This window comes from Embiotoca jacksoni, unplaced genomic scaffold, assembly GCF_022577435.1.
Source record: "Embiotoca jacksoni isolate LCO1_2020_lvr unplaced genomic scaffold, fEmbJac1.0.p SCAF_5, whole genome shotgun sequence".
NCBI lineage: Eukaryota > Metazoa > Chordata > Actinopteri > Embiotocidae > Embiotoca > Embiotoca jacksoni.
In genome coordinates, this window is record NW_027185403.1 from 7,421,573 (window position 1) to 7,442,925 (window position 21,353).

General features: G+C 43.0%; 2 protein-coding genes across 4 annotated transcripts in view; one reads left to right on the plus strand and one right to left on the minus strand.

The window, feature by feature from the left end:
• macrod1 (mono-ADP ribosylhydrolase 1) overlaps positions 1-21,353 on the plus strand; it is a 114,885-nt gene that overhangs the window by 6,732 nt on the left and 86,800 nt on the right. The window lies entirely within an intron of this gene.
• The window catches only part of flrt1b (fibronectin leucine rich transmembrane protein 1b), a 33,130-nt gene continuing 28,010 nt past the window's right edge, over positions 16,234-21,353 (minus strand). Inside the window, 2 exon segments of the mRNA XM_069171303.1 lie at positions 16,234-20,589; positions 20,591-21,353. The exon segment at positions 20,591-21,353 is cut by the window's right edge and continues 370 nt beyond it. Coding sequence (XP_069027404.1) covers positions 19,509-20,589; positions 20,591-21,353 — 1,844 coding nt within the window. The 3' untranslated portion in view covers positions 16,234-19,508.

Below are 21,353 nucleotides of genomic sequence, written 5' to 3' on the forward strand. Positions count from 1 at the left end.
TGAGTGTGTGTGTGTGCGCGGGAACGACGTCTCGGCAACTAACTTTGCATTAAGACCTTTTTTCAAATTGATTAAATGCAAATTTGCTTAGCTCTACTGAGCTGCATTTTCACCCACAAAAGTTTTATTCCTCATTTCCATTTCAGCTCTTACTTTTAGTCGCCGTGGTGCTTATCGTGTTTGACATTAAATGCCATTTATTTTGGACCACTGTTTTCTCCACACAGAATTGAAATTTTATTGAAAACGATTTAAGAACTGAACTGATAACTTCTCTCTTTAGTTTTGTGGAAGGTCCTTCCTTTTTTCTGTGCGGCTAACTTGGTGTGTTGGAGTAAATGCGGCAGCAGAGTCAGCTAATAAATCTTTCAGGCTAGACTATAAAAAACTGTCCCTAAATTAAGCCGCTCACCGTCAAGTGATAAAGAATATTCTGCTGCTATCTCAGTCTTTAGAGCACTTGTCATCGTCACAATTTCTGCTTGCTGATGGGGAGTGTGTGTATGTGTGTGTGTGTGTGTGTGTTTATGTTTATACAGGACTCTGTGTGTGTGTGTGAGACACCTTTGCATATGTTTAGATGTATTCAGAAGATAACATACATGGAAGTCTGTGTGCGTACACCTGTTCTCAGCTGCACCTGCTTATGCCAAAAACAGACAACACACATAAAGCTGAATGTGTCTTTATACCGGACTAAATGTGTGTGTGTGTGTGTGTGTGTGTGTGTGTGTGTGTGTGTGTGTGTGTGTGTGTGTGTGTGTGTGTGTGTGACACCTCTATACATGTATTTAGATGCATTTAGAAGATTACATGTATGTAAGTCTCTGCATGTGTGCACGCGTGCTCAGCTGCACCAGGTTGTGCCAGAAACATAATGCTGGCTCTGTAAACGTGTGTGTGGTTGTGTGCGTGTGCGTGTGTGTGTGTGTGTGTGTGTGGGGTGGGTGGGGGGTGGGGGGGGGTGGGGGTTATAATTTCTGACAGGGTGTATGTTTGCATGTTGTTTGCGTGTGTTTGTGGGTGTATGCGATAGTGTTTCCCAGGTTTTCCCCTGCTGGTCAGAGATAAAGCTGTTTGGTTGCCGCTGGTAACCCACTCACTGTGGCAACAGCTGAGATATAAAAGATTAGAGCCGGTAGTTCTGTGGCCCGCAGGTGACAGACAGGATGAGAGTAGGAGGGACCATAGATACTGTAACGTCCTCACAGATAAGACACCTAGAAAGAAAGCAGGGATGATGTGATGGACAGCAGAGACGGTGTGTTGACGGACGGAGAGGGAGGAAAGGTCAGAAAGTCATGAGGCAGGTGAAGGGGAGCCACATCTCGCCTACAGATTCCACGAAATGCGTCGTGGTACCGTCAGTGTCACGTCACGGTTCTTGGAAAGGAACCTGGTGGTTCAGGAGGGCCCACGTTTCTTGAGAGAAGGAAAGTGCAAGCTCAATCAAATATTCTGTGGCAGACTCGGAAAGCTGTGTGATATTCAAAGAATTATTGAGATGGTGATCAAAGCCTGAAGCTCGACTCCCCAGGAATAATAATAGAAGTTTAGGTTTGCGATCAATACAAAGGACAGAAGCAGACTCAGTTCGAAGTCAAATGATAGTTTTGGGGAGTTAAAATCTTTTATTCTTAATATTGTTGCAATCATTAATGGCTTAATACAACAAATTAATTAGTAGCTACTTTGATAAACAATTAACCATTTCAGTCATTTTTCAAGCAAGAATGACCAAATATTCCTTGTTACAGTTTTTTAAATGTGGGGATTCACAAATTTGTTGGTCACATTTAGCAGTTGCTTGAATATCTTCAGGTTCTGGACTGTTGGTTGGATGAAACAAGATAACTGAAGTCGTCCCAATGGACTGAAATAAATTGTGGCAGAATATTTTTCCATTCTTTTTTAAGATTTCACAGCCTAAATTATTAATGGTTTATTTTATTAATTGAGAATGTCATCATCAGATCAATAAACAATTAAAATAACAGTTGGTTGCAACTTGAATTTCTTTTGCTTTTTTGCTATTTAAAGAAAGGCTTTCTGTGGGAAAACCTCATGTTGTAGTCAGACCTTTGTATCTTCAACATAATGTTAAATGTAAAGAAACTGATCTAAGACAAGTAAATGGTTCAAACAAATATTGTTCTATGGAGATATTATAAATTTTGAATCAGACAAATCCTTGAACAGCACAAACCTCCCAGTATTGCCTTCATTTTTCATTATTACTGTGCTCCATACAAGGATGGATGGATGCATGGGGTGTGCATTATAAATTGATCATCAGTGTTTTTTTGAGCTTGGATGCTTCCTTCAGTTGAAATATACATTCAAGCCAGCAGTGGAGCATCTTTTATTGATTCCAGAGATGTCCTCGCTGGATGATGTCCTGAAGCTGTAGTGGGGCTGCCGGTCTTAGGGGTTAGAGGGGATGAAGGGATCGGTGTGTTGGGAAGTCACGGATGAGTGAACTCAGACGGGCCGACAGGCAGCAGACTTTCGACTGGAACAGCTGGCGGAGAGAGGTGAGAGGGATGTGCTCGGTGATCCTGTTTGGTGATTGTAAGAGGATAAAACAGCCGAACCCTCGGCTCTGCAGGTAGAGCCCCTGACAAGAGCATTCCCAACAGAGGCACAGCGTCACACTCCTTCTGCAAGGCTTCACTGATTCTTAGCTGGCTTTGTCAATGGGGCTTAGCGCTGTGCTTAGCGCCAAAATCAGCCTGGCAGACGTCCCCGCTTTCGCCACGCTGCTCGAGTGTGTATGGGAGATTGTCAGGCCTGACTTGTTGTTCTAAATTGCTTTGGAGAAGCTGAAATTATTTCTCAGATTTCACCTGAGCAGCATTTTTCTCATTTGACTACAGTAATAGGGGACATACAGTGGGAATCTCTGCATGCTTAACCACTTTATAAGGGATTTTACAGCATCAGGCCAGGGATTAAGTGATTTATATTTTTTACAGATCTACTTTGAATGCCACTGTATCTAGTCCAGCTTCTAGTGCGTAAGCTGTTGATAGTCTGTTTGTTTTAAATATGTACATCATGTATCAGCTATTAGAGGATAATGAAGTTGTAGCCAGCGTTTTGTTTTGTTTTCTCCGCCAGAGGAATTAACGTTTTCAAGGGTGTATTTCATCCTTAGATGACTGACGCTTATCTGCGGTTTCAGTGAGGGGAGGCAGCTTGTTGTGCTCCACCCAGCCTCTGCGGTAGTAACGAGGGTCTGAGGAGGTGATGGAAATCCCAGAACAGAGACTGCTCGTGCTGCCGAGGTCCCAACAGTGCGTGTTCTCTATCTCTGTTTGCTGCAGTTACCATACATCCACCCCTGAGCGCTTGTCAACTCCTCTTAGGACAGGCTCATATTACAAGCTGCAAAATGTCACACCAAGTTTCATATTGCAGACGAATACTGTGCATGTGTGTGGTCTGAGAAAGACTAAAAACAAAGTCTATAAAATTCTATATATATATTAGGTGTGTAGGCTGTGATGCGTTATTGAAACTTAAATTAAACAAAGATACAATAAAAATCCACCACTTGCTCCTCGGTGACCTTTCTACTTCTGTAAAAATGAATAAATCCAGAGTTGTGTTATTTACTTAAAAAAAGTTAAATGGGTTCATCTGCTGCTCTTCTGAAGCAGAACAGGTTGCAGATCCCTCATGAACTGCTCTGTTTCTCCCTGCTGTCGTAACTGTACTTTCTTAGCTCTAGTTCCTATAGCAGTATCCCCACTGCGCTGACTGAGTGTTTTGTGAAGCAGCGCTAATGGACACGTTCTTACAATATGCCCGTCAACCGTCTGTACACATAAGCACTTACAGAGGCAAATTGGCATCGCCGATGCAGCTTCAGATTCAGAGGAAATATGATGTGCTGTCGAAACTTAGCAACGCCATGACTACCCCTCTCCTCGACCAGCTACTAAACCCGAATGCAATTTTAGTGGTGAGCATTGTGCAGCGTCTGCCAAATGGAGACATAACATGTTTTTTTTTTTTTTTAGGGTAAAGAGGATTTGCTGTGCAAAAGCCAATAAAACAGTGTGCAGGGAAAATCCATCAGAGTAAGACTGAGCTGTATGGATTTTAATCAGTGAGGTCAACAGTAAGCAGTGGGTATAGGCAGGGTCAAAGGTAGTGCTGAGTACAAAATATACTGTACATACAAACATTATAGTAATAACTTATGCAATTATTGTTGACAATTAATTGTCATCCAAATAATTACAATCCATGATTTAATTGTCTTTTTATGCTACTATTATTATATAAGCCTCATAGTTTAATAATACACCCTATGAAGATGAAGAGCCATTTATTGGCATTTAACAACTTTCTGTTTGCCCTTTAGGCTTTGCAAATGAAAATTGCACTGGGAGGATATGTCAGGAATATGGAACAAGGGAAAAGAAACAAGGCCTATTATTATTCAAATATACAAGGAAATTGCGTTCGAAAAGTACCAACAATCAAGATAAACAATGTGCTATGGTGGAGCTGACTCACCACTCGTGCCATTTAATTATAGCAGAAGAGGGAACAACACGACGATGTCATCAAAAGAGCACCAGTTGAATCTCAAACGTTGGAAACAGTAACGGAAATATGACAGTTCTGTTAGTTTCAGTTTGTACAATTGTACAAAGTGATTGTCGTGAGCTGAAATAATTGCGATCAGGTGATTATGTAATATAGTGACAGGCCAACTGTTGAGTCTTTTGGCCTTCACGCTGGCAACAGATTGATTGTTCGTCACATTCTCGTGAACAGGTCAAATGTAAACTTCAAAGTAACTTTGTTTTTATTGATTTGACTTGTTGGGGTCCACCCTTTCCACTTCCTGATGAAGTTCTCTATTAGCCCATTAGTCTCCAAGTGAAGACAATGTTTTTCACTGGAAATCTTTCACTTGAATCATGCATGTCAATGAAACCTCCATTTTGCCAAAAACATTTACTTAACACCTTTTCATAATTATTTTGGTCTGAAAAGTAGTGCTTTAAAAGTAGAAAGTAGGATGAAATGTAAATAGCCACATGAATTCTAAGTACCTCAAAACTGTACTTGAATAAATGTCCTCTACCATCGGTACTCAATCAAAATAGGCCAACAAAAGCAAGAGGATACTCAGGTGAAGATCTAAAAATTGCAGGCAATTGGTCATAACAAGCAGACAGCTAGAAAATAGGATGTAAGAACACTAAAGCCCAATAGATTCCCAGAGTGAGCTGATTGGGGGAATAGATAAAGATCAAGTGATTTGGGAATGAAAGGAAGAGCAGAAAATCGGCTGGAAAATGAGGGAACGACAATCTAAAGGTAGACAAACAGTCAAAATGAGCAAAATAGATAGAGACATCAGGAATTGGTTGATGCTGTGACATAATTTTTTTTAAAATAATTTTTGTTATCTTGCAAGATAAAAAAAAAAAAAAAAAAAAAAAAAAAAAAAAAAAAAGCTAAACCTCCTATTTTAGAGCCTGGAAACCAATACATTTTTGGCATTTTAACATGATAAATCGAATCAGTAAATCAAAATGTTTGCCGATTCATTTTTTGTTTAATTTACATGCTCCACAAACTCTAACCTGCAGTTGAATTCATGTCATCAGAGTGGAACATTTTGAAGCTTTTAAGTGCTTTGGGATCAATTTAAGCAATAGTGCAGAGCCACCGGTGTCATCTTTGATTCACAGAGGGCATCTCAGGATTTCAAGCATTAACACAACTGCTGTCTTAATCATAAATGTCTTTTAATACGTATTTTTCTTCTTTGGTGAAGGCTGGAAGCTCTGTACAGTTTCTTGTATTAATTTAAATTGTAATCTTTAATGCTAATGAAGTTGTCTGTCAGTAAGGAGACATGCATGCTATTTACCCTTATGTAGCGTAATATTGCTTCTGGAGTCAGATAAAATCTGAGCTCGCTGTATTTGTTTTGAGGATTTTCAATGAATCCTCCATACCATTTAACGACGTATCAAGTTAATAGAAAATGACTCTTACACAGCCTCTTCAAGTGGCTCATTTTTGATGGTAAAATAAATGAAAGGCTGTGGGCGTATTTCATAACTTTGAGGCTTTAGACGAGCTGAGCTCCACCACTGTGAGTAATCAGGCTCTGTATGCTTCAAATTCGTTTTAAAAGCAACTTTAAAACATTGATTGTGAATGTGATTTCTTTTCATGTTGAGCTATAGATTTCTGCTTGTCTTTTCTAGTCCCTCTGCTCTTTTTGAGGTTTGTTAACACGCACACCCCTGGCTCTCGTCTTAGCCTAACTTTGATCTGCGCTCATGTCTCCCACTTTTCCTCACGGCACTGAAGTTACGTCCACTCTGTCCTTTTGTATCTGTGTCTTTGCCATGGGTGATGTTTGGAGGCTGCAGTGGCTCTGTGAATTGGCTGCCGCATGAATTTAGACAGGGTTGCTGCTCTAGTTTTTCCAGTCTAGATCTGTCCGAGTTAATTACGGTACAACTGTCAGAAAGACCACTTTACTGGTCATTTGGGCAGCGACATTAATGCTTTCTGTGCAGTGAACATTTTTGAGCTTTCAAGGTTCAGTGCCTCAAGTTTCCGCGAGATGCCCCAATGTCCAGTTTGTGTCTCAATTTGAGTGGGAAGATGGAAGAAAGGCTTCACCGCTGGTTTGTTAGTTTCATCCTCACCCCTCCCCCTTCTCTTCTCTTCAACTTGGACATCATCGCATGCAGAGCTTTGACCTGAGAGCAGCGAGACATCGGCATTGGACGAGCGGGCCCCAGTTTACAGCTTCAGATTGATTTACGCCCTGACATTGAGATGTTAACATACCCTTAGAGAGTTCATCCCTGATGTTGTCCGGGTCAGTAAATAAACAGAAAACAGAGAAGCCAAATTGAAGGAGTTTGCAGAAAAGCTCATTCCTGCTAATTATTTCTCTCCCACCCCTCCCTTGTTAAAAGCTTTCCCACCCCTACAATCAATTGTCACTTTAGCGAGCAGAAAGGGATGGCGGAAGTGCGAGCCTCATTAGCCTGATTGGGAGATGCGGAGAGATGAGGGAAAAAGGGAGTAAAAGAGAGAAGGAGTCAGCTTGATTATCAGCACTTGGCCCATCAGAGCCTCCGTCATCAAGGCGATTGCTGCGTTCAAATGTGTTGGCTTGTTTTGTGGGGTTGATTTTGACCTGCTGATGGCACCTGCACTGAATGGGAAACCGTCGGTGGAGTTTGTTGTGTCTGTAGTGAAGATGAAGATTGTCCGTGTCAAAACTGAGCAGACCAGGAAATGAAGAAAAGTCTTCCAAAGTGTTATCCAACGACATGATTAGACCAAAATGTTTCCGTCTGTTCTGTTCAGCCTGACTCCGGACGTCTGAGTCCTCATCCACGTTGAGCCCGTTCATGGCTGCTGATTTAAGAAACCAATCAGAGCTTTGCAGGCAGGATTAAAAATGTTGACGGGAACTTCCTGCAAAGCACGCTAGCTACCAAGCTCCATACGAATACAAATTAAGTGCTCCAAATGGGAGCTTACACTAGATATCAGGCTGTTGAATGGCCTCAGTTCGATGCATTAGGGCCTCTTCCTGACTCTATCCCTGATCTGTGTGTGTGCGTTGTGTGTCTCCTTTGTCTGGATGTAAGACTATATGTTGTACAAATGAAAGTTGACAGAAGTAGTTGTTTTGAGAGTACATGAAGGGAATTTCAAACCCTGCCTACGGAGAGCAGGTATCATCATTGATTTTTGATATTGTGATATCCACATGTGGCATAATTGTTGTTTTTTCCCCCTAGTTTTAAGGCTGCATGACAGTGAATTGATGTAATTTTCTGAACTTAACAGACTGGTGTAGCTGTTCTATTATTTCCACAATTATATCCACATTACTAGGGCTGCATACTAAACTTCGATACTTTATAGAGCCTATTTGTCCTGTAATGTGTGATGTACATTTTTTTTAAATGGATATTATAATCCTAGTGTTAAAAAAAAAAAGTAACAGTATCAAAGTCAATGTATCAGTACTGTTACTGTAATCGAATATTTTTTTTTTATTATACGCAACCCTACACATTACTATATATCGACATCAAGATATTTGGTCCAAAATATTGTGATATTTGACTTTGTCCATATCGCGTAGAATTACTGCAATGACTGCAATTCTCAGATTTTGTGTTTCACCAGCGTTCATTCGTACATTCACACCTACAGGCAATTTACAGTCGCAAATTAACCCTGACATGGCATGTGTCTGGACAATAGGAGGGCAAACAGAAGCAACAAAGGCATGAGAAGAACATACAACACAAACACCACATCACCACAACCATGCAATTAAAACAATAAACAACAGATAATGCCAAAGACACATTTCCAGAGATATGAAATATAATTAAAGAATGAATAAAAAACAAAAACAAGAAGGTAAACAGCTGTAAAAGACAACTCACAGCTCCTGAACACATACCTTTATTGTTTTCTGTAACATTACAGTTGTGAATAAAAAAAAAAACATACTATACATGCGTTGTTTATTAAGACTTACACTCAATCCTTCATCAGAAATGTGTGGTTGAGGTTTAATCAGATCTGATTGACAGTGGCACTCATAAACTAGCAAAGCATAATTATTTGCTGAAACCTGATTGGTCCATTAAAGCGCTTCACATTAAATTTTTCCAGTGAGAAACATCCAGCGCAGCACGGAGATATCTCGTGGGAAATAACCTGAAGAGGGTTTTCAGAGCGTTTAAAGCATTAAAGCATGTCTTTTAAAGTCATCAGACACTACATTTTTATAAAACATTTATGTTGGGATAACTCGCACTTCATGTTTAATTGGCCTGCACAGCGAGAACCTGAATGTTTTCCATTCGGTTTCGTACATTGACAATTCCAATAATGTTTATTGAGTTGACTGCAGTCTCAACAGTGTTTACAGAAATAGACGAAGGCAGCTTTAGTTTGTACAATTAAACTACGAGTGAGAAGAAAAACAAGAATAATGAGTCTGCAGTCAGATGACAGTCTGTGTGGTCCGCAGGAACGATTTTTAGCCACAATTTGTGAAACAGTCCCTCAGTAATAATAATAATAATGAAAAAAAAAAACTCACCACACTTTATTACTGATCTTTTGACAACAGCCATGTGGGATAATAGGACCATTGAGCTGCTCCAACTCCAACACAGCCGATCAAAACCTCACCAGAAATCCAAGTGATTGTCAAAGAGCCCGATCACTCATCGTCGGAGCAATTAGTCAGTCATCAGGACCCCCTTCAAACTGCACGTCAACCGACCAATCAGGCTTTAACGTGTGTCGTGTCTGCCCCTCAAGAAAAGGAGTTATAAAACGTGGTGATAGATGAGGTAGACCTGAAAATGGGAGATTAGGAATGGGAAATGCTTCATCCAAACCCTCCGACGCTGACTGAGAGAGTAATTGATCAGGAGTTGTGCAGTAGAGATCAACAGAGAAGATCAGACATGTAAGCTGCTGTCAATCCATGCTGTGTTTTAAAACCAAAACAATCTTAAAGGTCCCATATTTCACACAATTGCTGTGTTTTATTTGCAGTCTCCATAAGAAGATATTTTTCTGGTTTTAAGTACAACAAACCATTTGAATATAGTTTTTTTATCTCCTCTTTTCAGCTTCTCTCTAGATCTCTCCAAAGAACAGCCTTTTTTGCATTTGTATCTTTAAGGTGTATTGATATCAATCCCCCTCCGTTCTGATTGGCTGACTTTTTGTCTGATTGACACATGTCCAGGCCAACGACATCTTTTCATCTGGCTTGTAGCTTGCTAGCTCTGCGACGGACGGACCACTCTGTGTTTTCTTAGTGCTGGGCCGTGCTGATGTCAGACATATGACATGAGCTTTGTGACATCACAAATGTATCTAAGTCCAAATGCCTCGTCCTAATGGCACTGTTGCTGAATATAGACTGTGTGCACATCTCCGTGGACTGAGAGTTGACTTATAAAGCACATAGACTTGCTTTATAAACTGAAAAGAAATAGAAATCTGAATTCATATATTTAAATATATATATATATGTATATATATATATATAAAATCAAGGGATTGTCGATGCTTTCGGGTGAAACGCACCTGATTTGGAGCTCATTTGACATTCAAAATGGATGACTGAATAAGCACGCCAGGGGTCAAGCTTGTAAATCTCTTCGTGTGTCGAGCAGAGTTTAGTTTTCTGTGCTGTCTCACTCAATGCACTCTTCAGTGATGCTGTGATTGTTTGCTTTCCCAGGACAATAATAGTGTTCCTTATTTTAAATATTGGTTTTAGTGTCAGACAATTAATCAGCCTGACATTGAGATTTTGGCTGTGCCTCCAAAGCCCTTGTCTCCTCGGCTGCTTCGGTCGAAAGCTTGAGCAGTCAAAAATAAAGCTTTTTAATATTGACCACAATCACCTGATGATTACCTTAGTTACCGAGTTATCAATCATTGATGAGTTGTGCTTTTTATTTAGACTTTAAACATTAGAATTCAACCCTGTTTCACTGAACCAGCTGTGAAAATGATTGTGACTAGAACTGAGACACACAAGAGAACGTGAGGAAAAATTAGACATGGAAATTAAAAACACATTGGGGGAAGATTATCCTCATTGTAGGCAGTGTTATTTGAATAATAAAGTATAATGCTGCCCGACAATAAGCCTCCATTTTCTCTCATCTTTGTAATCATAGCTTAGCGAACAAAGTACAAAGGGTGTATCATTGTAACCTCCAAATTGGGCTTTAAAGTAACCCTAAATCCTCTTTCCCTCTCTCCACCAGCAAATACAAGGGGCCCCTTATTGTCTGCTCCCATGTCCTCATTACCGATGATGCTTTTGTCACATAATTACACACACGCACATGCAGAGGGTACAGTGAGTACACACAGCACACACTGCACACAATTACCATCTTGTAATTGCGATCTATCAGGCGGTGTTGTGAAGTGGTGCCCGATGCGCACGCCGTCAGCCCCGCTGCATTATCAGAACTTAGGAAATGACAAGACTATTTATAGGAGCTATTTATCCACTTATCCTGTTGTTGGCATTGTCCACGGGTGGAACGGGCAACCCTGGTTACAGCTGGGGTGACGGACAGCTTCATCAATCGGTTGGAGCAGGACAGTTAAATGCAAAAGTTTGGGCACCCCTGTTGTGAAAATAAAAAAATAAAAAAATAAACAAAAAGTAAGTATAACCTATGCAGGAAACGGAGAGCTTTTCTTCAAATGTTAATGGACTCCTTTTTAACATGAAACATGGAAGAAGAAAAAAAATTGTGACATGCAAAAGTTTGGGCACCCTTCAACTTGTACACTCAGAACTTCATAAGTCCATATTGTTCAGACTTAGGACTCCTAACTAGTACTGGCTCTGCTGTACAACTGGCTGAGGATATTAAAATGAAGCTGACTGATGTCCAGTTTATAATTTCCACTGTCTGAAATGTCATAAAGAAAAAAAAAAGTAAAGACAAGCTCTCGAAAGCTTTCTGATAAAACTGCATGTCTGCTCGGCACAAAGGAAATTAAAAACCCCTCGTGGAAAGATGACGTTAAAATTGTTCTCTGGCCGCGATCACCAAAGGTATGTTTAGAGAAAAAAAAGGAGAAGCCCCTAACTGTTAAGGCCGTTAGGTGTAAATTTGATCCTTTGGGGTTGTGTGACAGCCGGTGGCAAAGGAAACATTGCACAGAATGAAGGAATCCACTAAATATCCGTAAATCCTGAGTGCACATATTGGCGAAGAAAGTCAAACTGAAAAGAAGCTTGTTTCTACTGCAGCACATCGATCTGAAGCAGACCTGAAAAGACAGAAACACAAGCTGAAGCGTTTGGAGCTGCCTTCACGTGGCCTGACCTGAACATCCTTGAGAATCTGTGGGGAAATCTTGAAAATGCTGCGTGTGCAAGACAGACTAAAAATATCTCTGAACTTAAAGAGATCTGCAAGAGTAGTTGAAAATTCCTGAATCATGAATAGAAGGTTTCTTCTCTGCTTTAAGAGGCAGATTCCGATTACTGACTTTCATGACACAGCTGGGGAGAAAAAAAAAGTAACACTGCATTAACATTTGTAGAAAGCCAAATGTTTTAAAAAAAACTTTTTTTTTTTTAATTATGTTTGAATTAGTTGTTGTATTTACTGCTTTTCAGTTTAACAGTTTATTGTCACCGATTTACTGGATTTGCATATTCCACGCTACGGATTGATTAAGTCTTCAATCTTATATACTTGTCTGTTTTCAGTGCACTGTATGGACATTTCTTTCGGTCAATTTGCTTTAAACACACCTGTGATCAACCATGAATCACATTAATCCATAAAATTAGGTCTGACGTTTGGCTCCTGGTGTGAATTTTACTGGAAGCAAAATGTGGGTGAATTTGTCTTTAAAAAAAAAAAAAAAAAAAAAAAATGAAAAGAAAAGAAAAGAACACGTCAAGGACACCGTAGGATACGAAGGACATCTCAATCACTGCAACGTCGAGCAGTGAAAAGATTTATTACATCCCTTACTTCCTGTGTCTTCTGCAAAGTCAACAAGCATTTGATGAGTTCGTGTGGAACCACCTGTGAGGATATTTGTGCTGTTAATCTTTGCACAGAACGGGGAAGCGTTCACAATGAAAAGCCTTCAGTTATGGCAGCACCTGCAGCTCAGACACATATCTGGCGAAAACTAGTTTGATGTTGTATTGGCTCACTTGACCCTGATGATATTTGCTCCTGCGTAAATCAAAGCACAAGTTTTAAAATGGAAACAGATTAGAGTAGAATAGGTATTGAAATTCTTTTTTTTTTTTTTTTTTTTGTCTAAACGGTATTGAAGCAATCCGGTCGGTTTTGTAGTTCGGGGACGAGCGCTTTAATCGTATTCTGAGATGTTAAAGTTCATGTACTTTGAAATATACTGTCTTACGATGAGGAAGTGCTGCACAGTTTAAATATTGGCATTTTTCTATGTAGACAAGTTATTTATGAATGCAGTGAAAAAGACCAAAACAAACTGTGTTAGTGTCTGCTTTTTATGCTTTTATTAGCAGCTGGTGCTGTTATAGTGTGGTGATGACAGTAAATGACATGCAACAGATTAATTACTAATTTACACAGGCTAAACTGGAACCATGGAAAAGGGCCACAACTCCGGGTAATTTTCATCATTGATTAATCCGCAGATTATTTTGTTGATTAATCTAATTGTTGGCCAAAAGAAACATATAAAATATCACCTGCCGTATCTTTTTGTTTGTTTGTAAATTGTGATTAATGGCTGTTTTTAACTCCCTTTTTTTTTTTTTTTCCTCGCATAAAATTGTTTATCCTCGAACCTTTAAACAAATGAATAGTTCAGCAGCACGTTCTGTGTGCTTTAGACCTCTGGTATGATCACAATCCACTCGGTGGCATTTTCAACTAAGTAATGAATAATTTACCCTGCTCCTGGAATTCATTTATTTCTTTGGCTGAGATGTGTCTGCCTCTGCAGAAGCAAAGGCTGTGGAGTCAGTGCTCCAGAGAAATCACAAGTTGCCATAACTACAAGTGCTGAGGCCTCAGCGTGGTCCAGAGTGTAGCCCCCGGAGAGGTGGGCAGCAAGCCGACCATGAGTGACGTCTGAGAGCTGTGGAAGACCACATCCAGCAGGAGCCGCTCGCCCGAAGCGCTTTTCGGCCGGAGCTGTTTTTCTTCACAGTTTGAGCACGCAGGCCGCAGATGAAACCGCATGTCTGATGGTTTATCAAATAAGGAAAAGAAACCCATAAATGATTCTCTTAATGTCAGTCTAGTTCAGATACAGTGCGCGCAGAGACTACTTACGTTAATTCTCTCCGATTTAAGAGGCTTTTTTTTCCCTAACAGCGTGGTTCCCGCAGTAAACTGGCAAATAATTAAGCTAAACTCAAAGATTTAAAAAAAAAAACAACAACAACACAAGGCTGGAAATTGAATAGAGGATAGAGGACAATTGCGGTACAAGGGCAATTTGGTTTTCTTTTTGTATATGCTTTCAGCGTGGTTATGGCTGAACTGTGTCCCTTCTCACTAGAGGGGCTTTGCAGTGGCGCCAAAGTGTCTCTCTACGATAGACAGCCTAAATCATACAGTTGGTGTAGTCGGAATCCCCCGGAGGCCGTCTTAGTTTGCTCTCTGCCTTGTTTATTCCGCTGATGTCCTCTCCGTCCACCGCTACGAAAGATCCCAGACCACCGCAGCTTGTTGTTTTCTTGTTGCCGTTGTTTTATCCCTTGATTCTGATCCTGAGGTATTTCATTGGCGCCTTGCAGCGTGTCTAAGACGAGACGCGCCATTGTTTGTCATCTGCCTTGGCCGCGGCCCTTCGGGACCCACGTGTCCACCTGTCATTCAAAAGGTGTGCAAGTCTGTGTCCAACAGTAACAACCTTAAACAACTGATTTCAAATTCATGTTTGTCTCGAGTTGGATTTCCAGCTGAGGTTGGGATTACATGTCGGTGGAAAATTGGTTGCAAGCAAAAGGCAGAAATCGAAAGCGCACCGAGTCTTCGAGTGTGAAAACAAACAGAGTAAGATCTAGAGTAAGATCACTTTGAATTTTTTGAATATAAAAACCTCTTAGGAAACCTTTAACCCGCGTATTTGTGCGTCGATGTTTACGTACAGTAAAGCACTTCAAAGTCAGTCGTGCCGTTCAGAGCGTGCTCTTGTTCCTGTGGTGCATCTGCTTCTGTCCTTTTCCTGCTGCGTCCTTGAGCGCTCTCGATCTGAAAGGAAACGTGAACTCGTCGATCGGTCCGTTTCCCCTTTGGCTTTTTTCAAGCCGGACATACGTGACCTGGCCGTGATCGGACCGCAAGTGGCCAGTAAAAAGTACAGCTGGAAACGCACTCGGGGAGCATCGAGCTCTGAGCTGTTCAGGCCCCATTCGGAGGGTCATTCGGGCCTCTCTTTCATTGTTGTTGTTTGTTTCTGTTGCCCTGCCTTTAGTGTACGCTCACCGCCATTGGTAGAAAAACATTTGTATCCCAACCGACTGAGGTAAAGAGGTTATGTTGCGGAAACAGATTCGGTTGCGTGCACACGAGCGTTTCCCCCAAACGCATGCATTTGGAGGAACACACTGACCTTTTACTAAATAAGCTTATAATGCGTGCCGACACCGGCAGACACGTTTACCTTGCGACACAGCTTTAAATCATTTTTTTTTTTTTAAAGGCGCTGCGGTGAAGAAAACACTGAGCACGGAGTTTAAAATGCAACCGACCATTTTATAGCGCATCTGCGGGTCGAGCTCATTTGTTAAAGAAATAGAGGCCGCGCGTTCAGAAACAAATTCAATTGAAAGGAAAGGCACTGAAACGCAGCGCACGACTGTTGCGCTTGTACCCGCAAACCATAAAACGAGTTTGGTATCTTGAAAGTGTTCAATAATTTAAGCTTTCCCTTCTGCCAGAGTAATTATTTTTGGACGGATGACGTGCAAGTGGACGCGATTGAACGGAAACCTCCGCTTTGAGCCCGCCAGAATAAACATCAGACTCGACAGATACGTACTCCGCTCTCTTGTGTGCGTCTCTTTGTTGGGCGTGATGCGAGTTTGAATAATTAAGCCGGAGGGCACTCGCGCTGCGACAGTGAAAGGGGGGGGGGGGGGGGGGGGGGCCTCCGTAGCGACAGATAAGAACTCAAGTCGTTGCGGTGAAGAGCAACCCCCCCCCGCCCCCTCCCCACCCCGTTCGTTATATTGATCCGCGCTCGCACAAGCATTTAGCGCTCACTTAGAATGAGAGGCGTGTCTTCACCCGAACACGCGAGCTCATCCGCGCCCAACGTCTCTCATGACGCTGCCGTCAAACACGCGAACCCACACAGAACTTCCTCGGGAGGGCGGGGTTGGGGTGGGGTGGGGTTGGCGGGGTTGGGGTGGGGTGGGGGTGGGGGGGGTGTTGAAAACACGTGCGTCCGCTTCGGGCTGCGCCCGATTCCTCCGGCAGCTGATGTATTCATCCAGTGTGTGTGATTTAACGAGGTCCGCTCCGTCTCGTCATAAATCATATTAATAATCTCAGCCTCACATTGATTTCAATTCTTTTAAGCAACTCCAGTGGATCGTTTGATATCTCCCGCCTCTGTTTCCGATTTGATGAACGCACACACGCACGCACACACACGCACACGCCAAGAGAGCACATGAAAACTGCCTTTCCTTTTAGAAGTCTTTATTCATCTGTGTAGAAAAAAAGACGACATACCAATAAATGGAATAGCGTTTTGCACCCATTTTTATGTTTATACATAAGAGTGTTTTCATTATCACATCTGAGGGCGACATTTTTTTTTAAAGGAAAAGGATTTTGACACAGAATGAAAGGAAGCTGCTTCAGTGCTCTTAAAAAAAAAAAAAAAAAAAAAAAAAACCCCAACCAAAAAAAAACAAAGGCAGACATTTAAAAAAAAAAAAAAAAATGAAAATCCCACACCGGAGCTCTCCCAACATTACTGGTACTCAGTAACAAGTTGGAAAAGAGAAAAACAAGCTACTGAAAGTAAGCATGGGTTTCAACACTTATAGGCTCCATCTAAAAAAAAAAAAAAAATCTCCCTTCTACATCCTCGCTCTTTATTTTCTATCTCTACCGCCTCCTCTTCCTCTTTTAATCTGTGGCTGTTTGTTTGTTTGTTTGTTTGTTAGATAGCATCTTCCTTTGAAGTTCCTCCTCCTGTAAAGTACATCAGCGGGGTCAGTCAGCGAGAGGCAGTCAGAAAGCATGTGCCGCTTCCCCGCGGTCGCGTTTGCGTTGAATTGCACGGTGTAGCGGTCGGGCTGCGATCCCCGGTGACAGAACTGCGTCGACGCTGCGCCGAGGCCTGTAAAACTGGACGGCCTGAGTCTACCAATGAACCTCACCCGCCCCAGAATGCGCCGCGCGCAGTTTGGCGTTTGATCTCATTTTACTTCGACTTTTGAAAGATTTTAGGTCGGGGCAGTTCGACGACGGATGCGGTGAGACAATCGGAATCTTGTGAGGCTGCAACTTCGATATCGATTTCAATTAACTGATTAACTGTTTGGTCCATAAAATGTTTAGACAGCAGTGGAAAAAAAAAACAACATCTATCACAAATTCCTAAAGCCGAGGGGGTAATGTCTTCAAACTGCTTGTTTTATTCAAGTAACAGTAAAAAAAAAAATTAAAAAAAAAATTAAAAGAATTCAGATTTTCAGATTACGATCACAGACGACTATGAAAAGCTGCAAATACTCACAATCAGGAAGCTGAAACAACAAAGTATTTATCATTGTGACTTAGAAAAATGACTTCAGTGATGGAACACGGCACCGTTTACACTGTGGAAGCTGAAATAAATGAATTACATGGGACTCTAGCATCAATGTGATGAAGAATTACAATTTATCAGGTGTTTAATTTGCCGTATTATCCAAAAGCTTCTCGTCTGATAATTTGAACTATAATTCATTTCCCAATCAGCACCCTAAAATATAAATGTCACATTTACTGTGATAGATACATTTACGTTCAAATCTTTCTCCCCTTTCTTTTCTTTTTTTTTTTTTTTTGAATACCAATAAAAGCAGTAACAATTAACTTTTTTGTTTTTTAAATCGAGTTGAACGCATATTTTGACGAGTGAATTTGAGCAAAAAGTAATTAATTAGACGGCGTCTTTCAGACTTCCCCCGAAAAAATTAACAGCTGCTAAAACTTTTTTTTTTTTTTTTTTTTTTCAATTAAAAAGGTTTCGCCCGCCTCTAAAAGATAATGGGTTTACTATTATAAGATGCATGATTGGGTTTCTTTCACTTCATTTGCAAAGGTAATTTCATAAACTGACAAGACCACAATAAAAAGTGGGAACATGCAGTGCTCTTTGTTTTTTGTTTTTTTTCTAATTTCGGAGATGACGTGTTTTTTTTTTTTTGGTTTTTTTTTTAACAGCCATTCTTGTCGGGCCCGTCGTCCGTCCCGCGGTCTCGGCGATCACTTTTTCTCGGGTCGTCTTGCCGTGCCTCTCTTCCCTCGTGTTGTCCCGCTGAAGTCTTTGAAATCGTGCGTGCCGCGTAAACTGCTCCTGCTTCCTAATGGAGATACATGAGGTGGAAAGTAAGTACTGAACAGAAAAAAAGAAGTAGTTTAGTGAATCTCTTGACTCGTAATGATCGCGGCCCTTGAAGGAAGCGCGCAGTCCGTTATCACTCAGGTGGCCGGTGAGTGCAGTGGATACACCGCGGGGCAAAACGTCATCCGCTTCGTTGGGATGGTAATGATGTTGCATTATTCAAATTGTCAAAGCCTTTTCTTTACCCCACCCACGCCCCTTCTCAACTCTCCATCTTCTTCCTTTTGTTGCTTTTTTAAAATTAATTAATTATTTTTTTTTAAACCTCCTGCTGCTTTTGTCACATGCCCTTTTTTTTTTTATTTTTTATTTTTTTCCCACTCAGTCCTCACTTTTTCTCTCCTCTTCTGTCGTCACTCGCTGCCTTAAGCCGGCACACCTCTCTCAGCGTCTGCAACCCCGAGAACAGCACTACTCCTTTGTCTTCTTTTAAGTTCTCTCCATCCATCCATTCATCCATCCATCCATCCATCCATCCATCCATCCATCCATCCATCCATTTATCCATCACCCCCACACATACACTCACGCTCTCTCTCTCGCTCTCATTAGTCTCCCCATGCTGTGGTTTGTGTCTCCCGTCTCTGTCAGAACTGTTATCACTGCTGTCAGCTCCCTTGGCGAGAACAAAGTCGTCCTCTGCTCAGAGCGCCACAAAAGACACGAGAGAAATAAAAGGAAAGAGCCTCAGCCGAGAGAAAAAAAAAGAGGCGGAAAGGAGGAAAAATTAAAAAAAAAAAAGAAAAAAAAAAAGGAGGGGAGTAAATCGGAGGAAAGGACGGGGCTGGGAACACATCTTTTCATGTCAACCGTGATGCATTGTCATCTGTGTGTTATAACAACCGCTGATTTCTCTCTCTGTCATCCCTTTTATCTATACAGCGCAGAGCTTACAGTTGGTAGGAAGATATGAGAGCTATCTCTATACACATCAAGTGCCTTTTCCACATATTTTAAATATATCTCCTGCTAAATCAGCTAAGCCTAGTATATCAACCTCAAATAAGTTACCGTGTATAATTATGAGCTGAGAAGAAGAGTAGGTTTGAAAAACACTGAGCTATCCAAAAGAGAAAATGTAACCATTCATAACTAGAAGTAGCGCTGAAAGAAGGGCCTACCGTATAATGCAGTACACAGTAGTAGAGTATAGTAGGACTGTTACTTCTGTCACTCAATAGCAATGTCCAATCAACATAGCTGAAATCAGTCTTCTCTACTCAGCAAACCAATCAGAATTGAACCAGCAGAGGCACAGAGGGTACTTTGGAAACCGAGGACAAAATGACCACTGGCCAAGGGGGCTTTCGTGGCTCAGGGAGTGTCTTCCTGCATCATCACGTGTAGGCGTAATCTATGTCGGGGATGCCGCCCTCTCTGTAGCCACGGTTGGTGCCGTAGGTGACTTGGTGGTGGCTGGTTTGGCTGAGGATGGTGCCGTTGAGGCTGCCGGCCCCGTGGCTGCTCCGGTAGGTCCCGTTAGCTTGGGAGGAAGAGGAGGAGGAGGAGGGGAAAATGGTGTGGATGTAGGTGACATCCTCCAGTTTTGGCTGCAGGGGCTGATGGGCCATAGCGGTCATCTGAAAGCCTGCAGGAGGACCCCTGATCTCTAAGATGGAAGTGTCTTTCTTGGTGCCTGACTCTACATAGTCATCATAAGGCTTTCCGCCCCGGCCCCTGCCGTACGAGCCTGAGTCCCCGGATATGTAACCCGCTCTCTGTCCGTACCAGCAGAAGATGCCAAAGATTAACAGCAGGCTTACCAACGCTGTGGCACCCCCGATAATCCCAGCCAACGGCAGGGCTGTCAGCTCCGAGTCCTGTCCCTCCTTATCCGAGCCCTCCCCTCCCGAGCTGACCAGAGCCTCTCCGGTCTCTATCTGAGCGCAGGCCGGAGACGACTCTTTGCTGTCCGTGTCCATGCTGCCAGCTCGAGATGAACCCATGCTGGAGCCCCCAAATGAGGACTCCTGTCGTAGTGGCAGCAGGCAGATGAGGTAATGGGAGCGTGGGGTGAGCTGCGTGAGGAGATACTGCCTCCTCTCACCGGGAACCAAAGTCTCTGTTATTGAACCGAGAGCTGCGCTGCTACCCAACCTCAGCCACGACAGGCGGAAGGAGGGTGCCGGCTCTGGACACAGCCAACTCACCAGCACACTGTCCGAGGAGAGAGGTTTTACAGTCAGCTCCAGGGCCTCTCCAGACACCTGCCCGCCTTCCCCCGGAGGCAGAGGCATGACGAGGCCCGGCCGCTTGGCTCGCAGGGTGAACAGGGAACCTTGTGTGGGGACCAGCAGCGAGGAAGCGGTGCTGCCGTGAGGGACCGAAGCCGCTGCTTGGCCCCCTCCGACACCGTCCTCGCCTCCTCCGTCTTTTTCTGCCGGGTTCACGCCTACTCCGGTGCTGGGACCGGCGGGGGGGGCCTTCGCACTGCTCCATCAGCGAGGTTAGGTCTTTGAGGATCTGGCCCCTAACGGGCTCGGGGCCCTGACAGGACAGACCCCTGACTGTCACGGCCGCCCCCCGTCCGTGCAGCCAGGCGTGCAGCCAGCGGAGGTTGCAGCCGCAGTACCAGGGGTTCCCCCGCAGCAGGAGCAGCTCCAGGCTTTCCGCGTCCTTCAGAAGTCCTCGAGGGAGGCTGGTCAGATTGTTCCCCGACAGGTCCAGCCTCTGTAGCCGCCGCATCCCGTCCAGCGCCCCCCTCGGTATGTGGGTCATGCCGTTGTCTTGCAAATGGAGTCGCACGATGTGGGCAGAAGGCAGGTTGACCGGTGGAGACTGCAGAGCATTCCTGACCAGCGACAGCTCGGTCAGGTTGGAAAGACGGGAAAAGGTGTCGTCCGCGATGCGCGTGTTGGCCAGCAGGTTCCCGTCCAGGACCAAGCGCCGCAGGGAGGAGAGCCCACGGAAGGCGTGCGTGGGGATCGTGCTGATTCTGTTGTCGTCCAGTCGCAACTCTTCCAAGGAAGCCGGCAAGCCTGCGGGGATGCTCGACAGGTGGTTCCGAGAGAGAAACAGCAGTCGAAGCCGTGGAGTCCCCGAAAAAGCTCGCTCCTGGATGCTAACGGTGGAAATCGAGTTATCATCCAGGTGTAAACGTTCTAGCAACGGCAGCTTGGCCAGAGCTGACCGCGGTAACGTTCGTATATTATTATCCTGCAAATGGAGCTCCCGTAACGAAG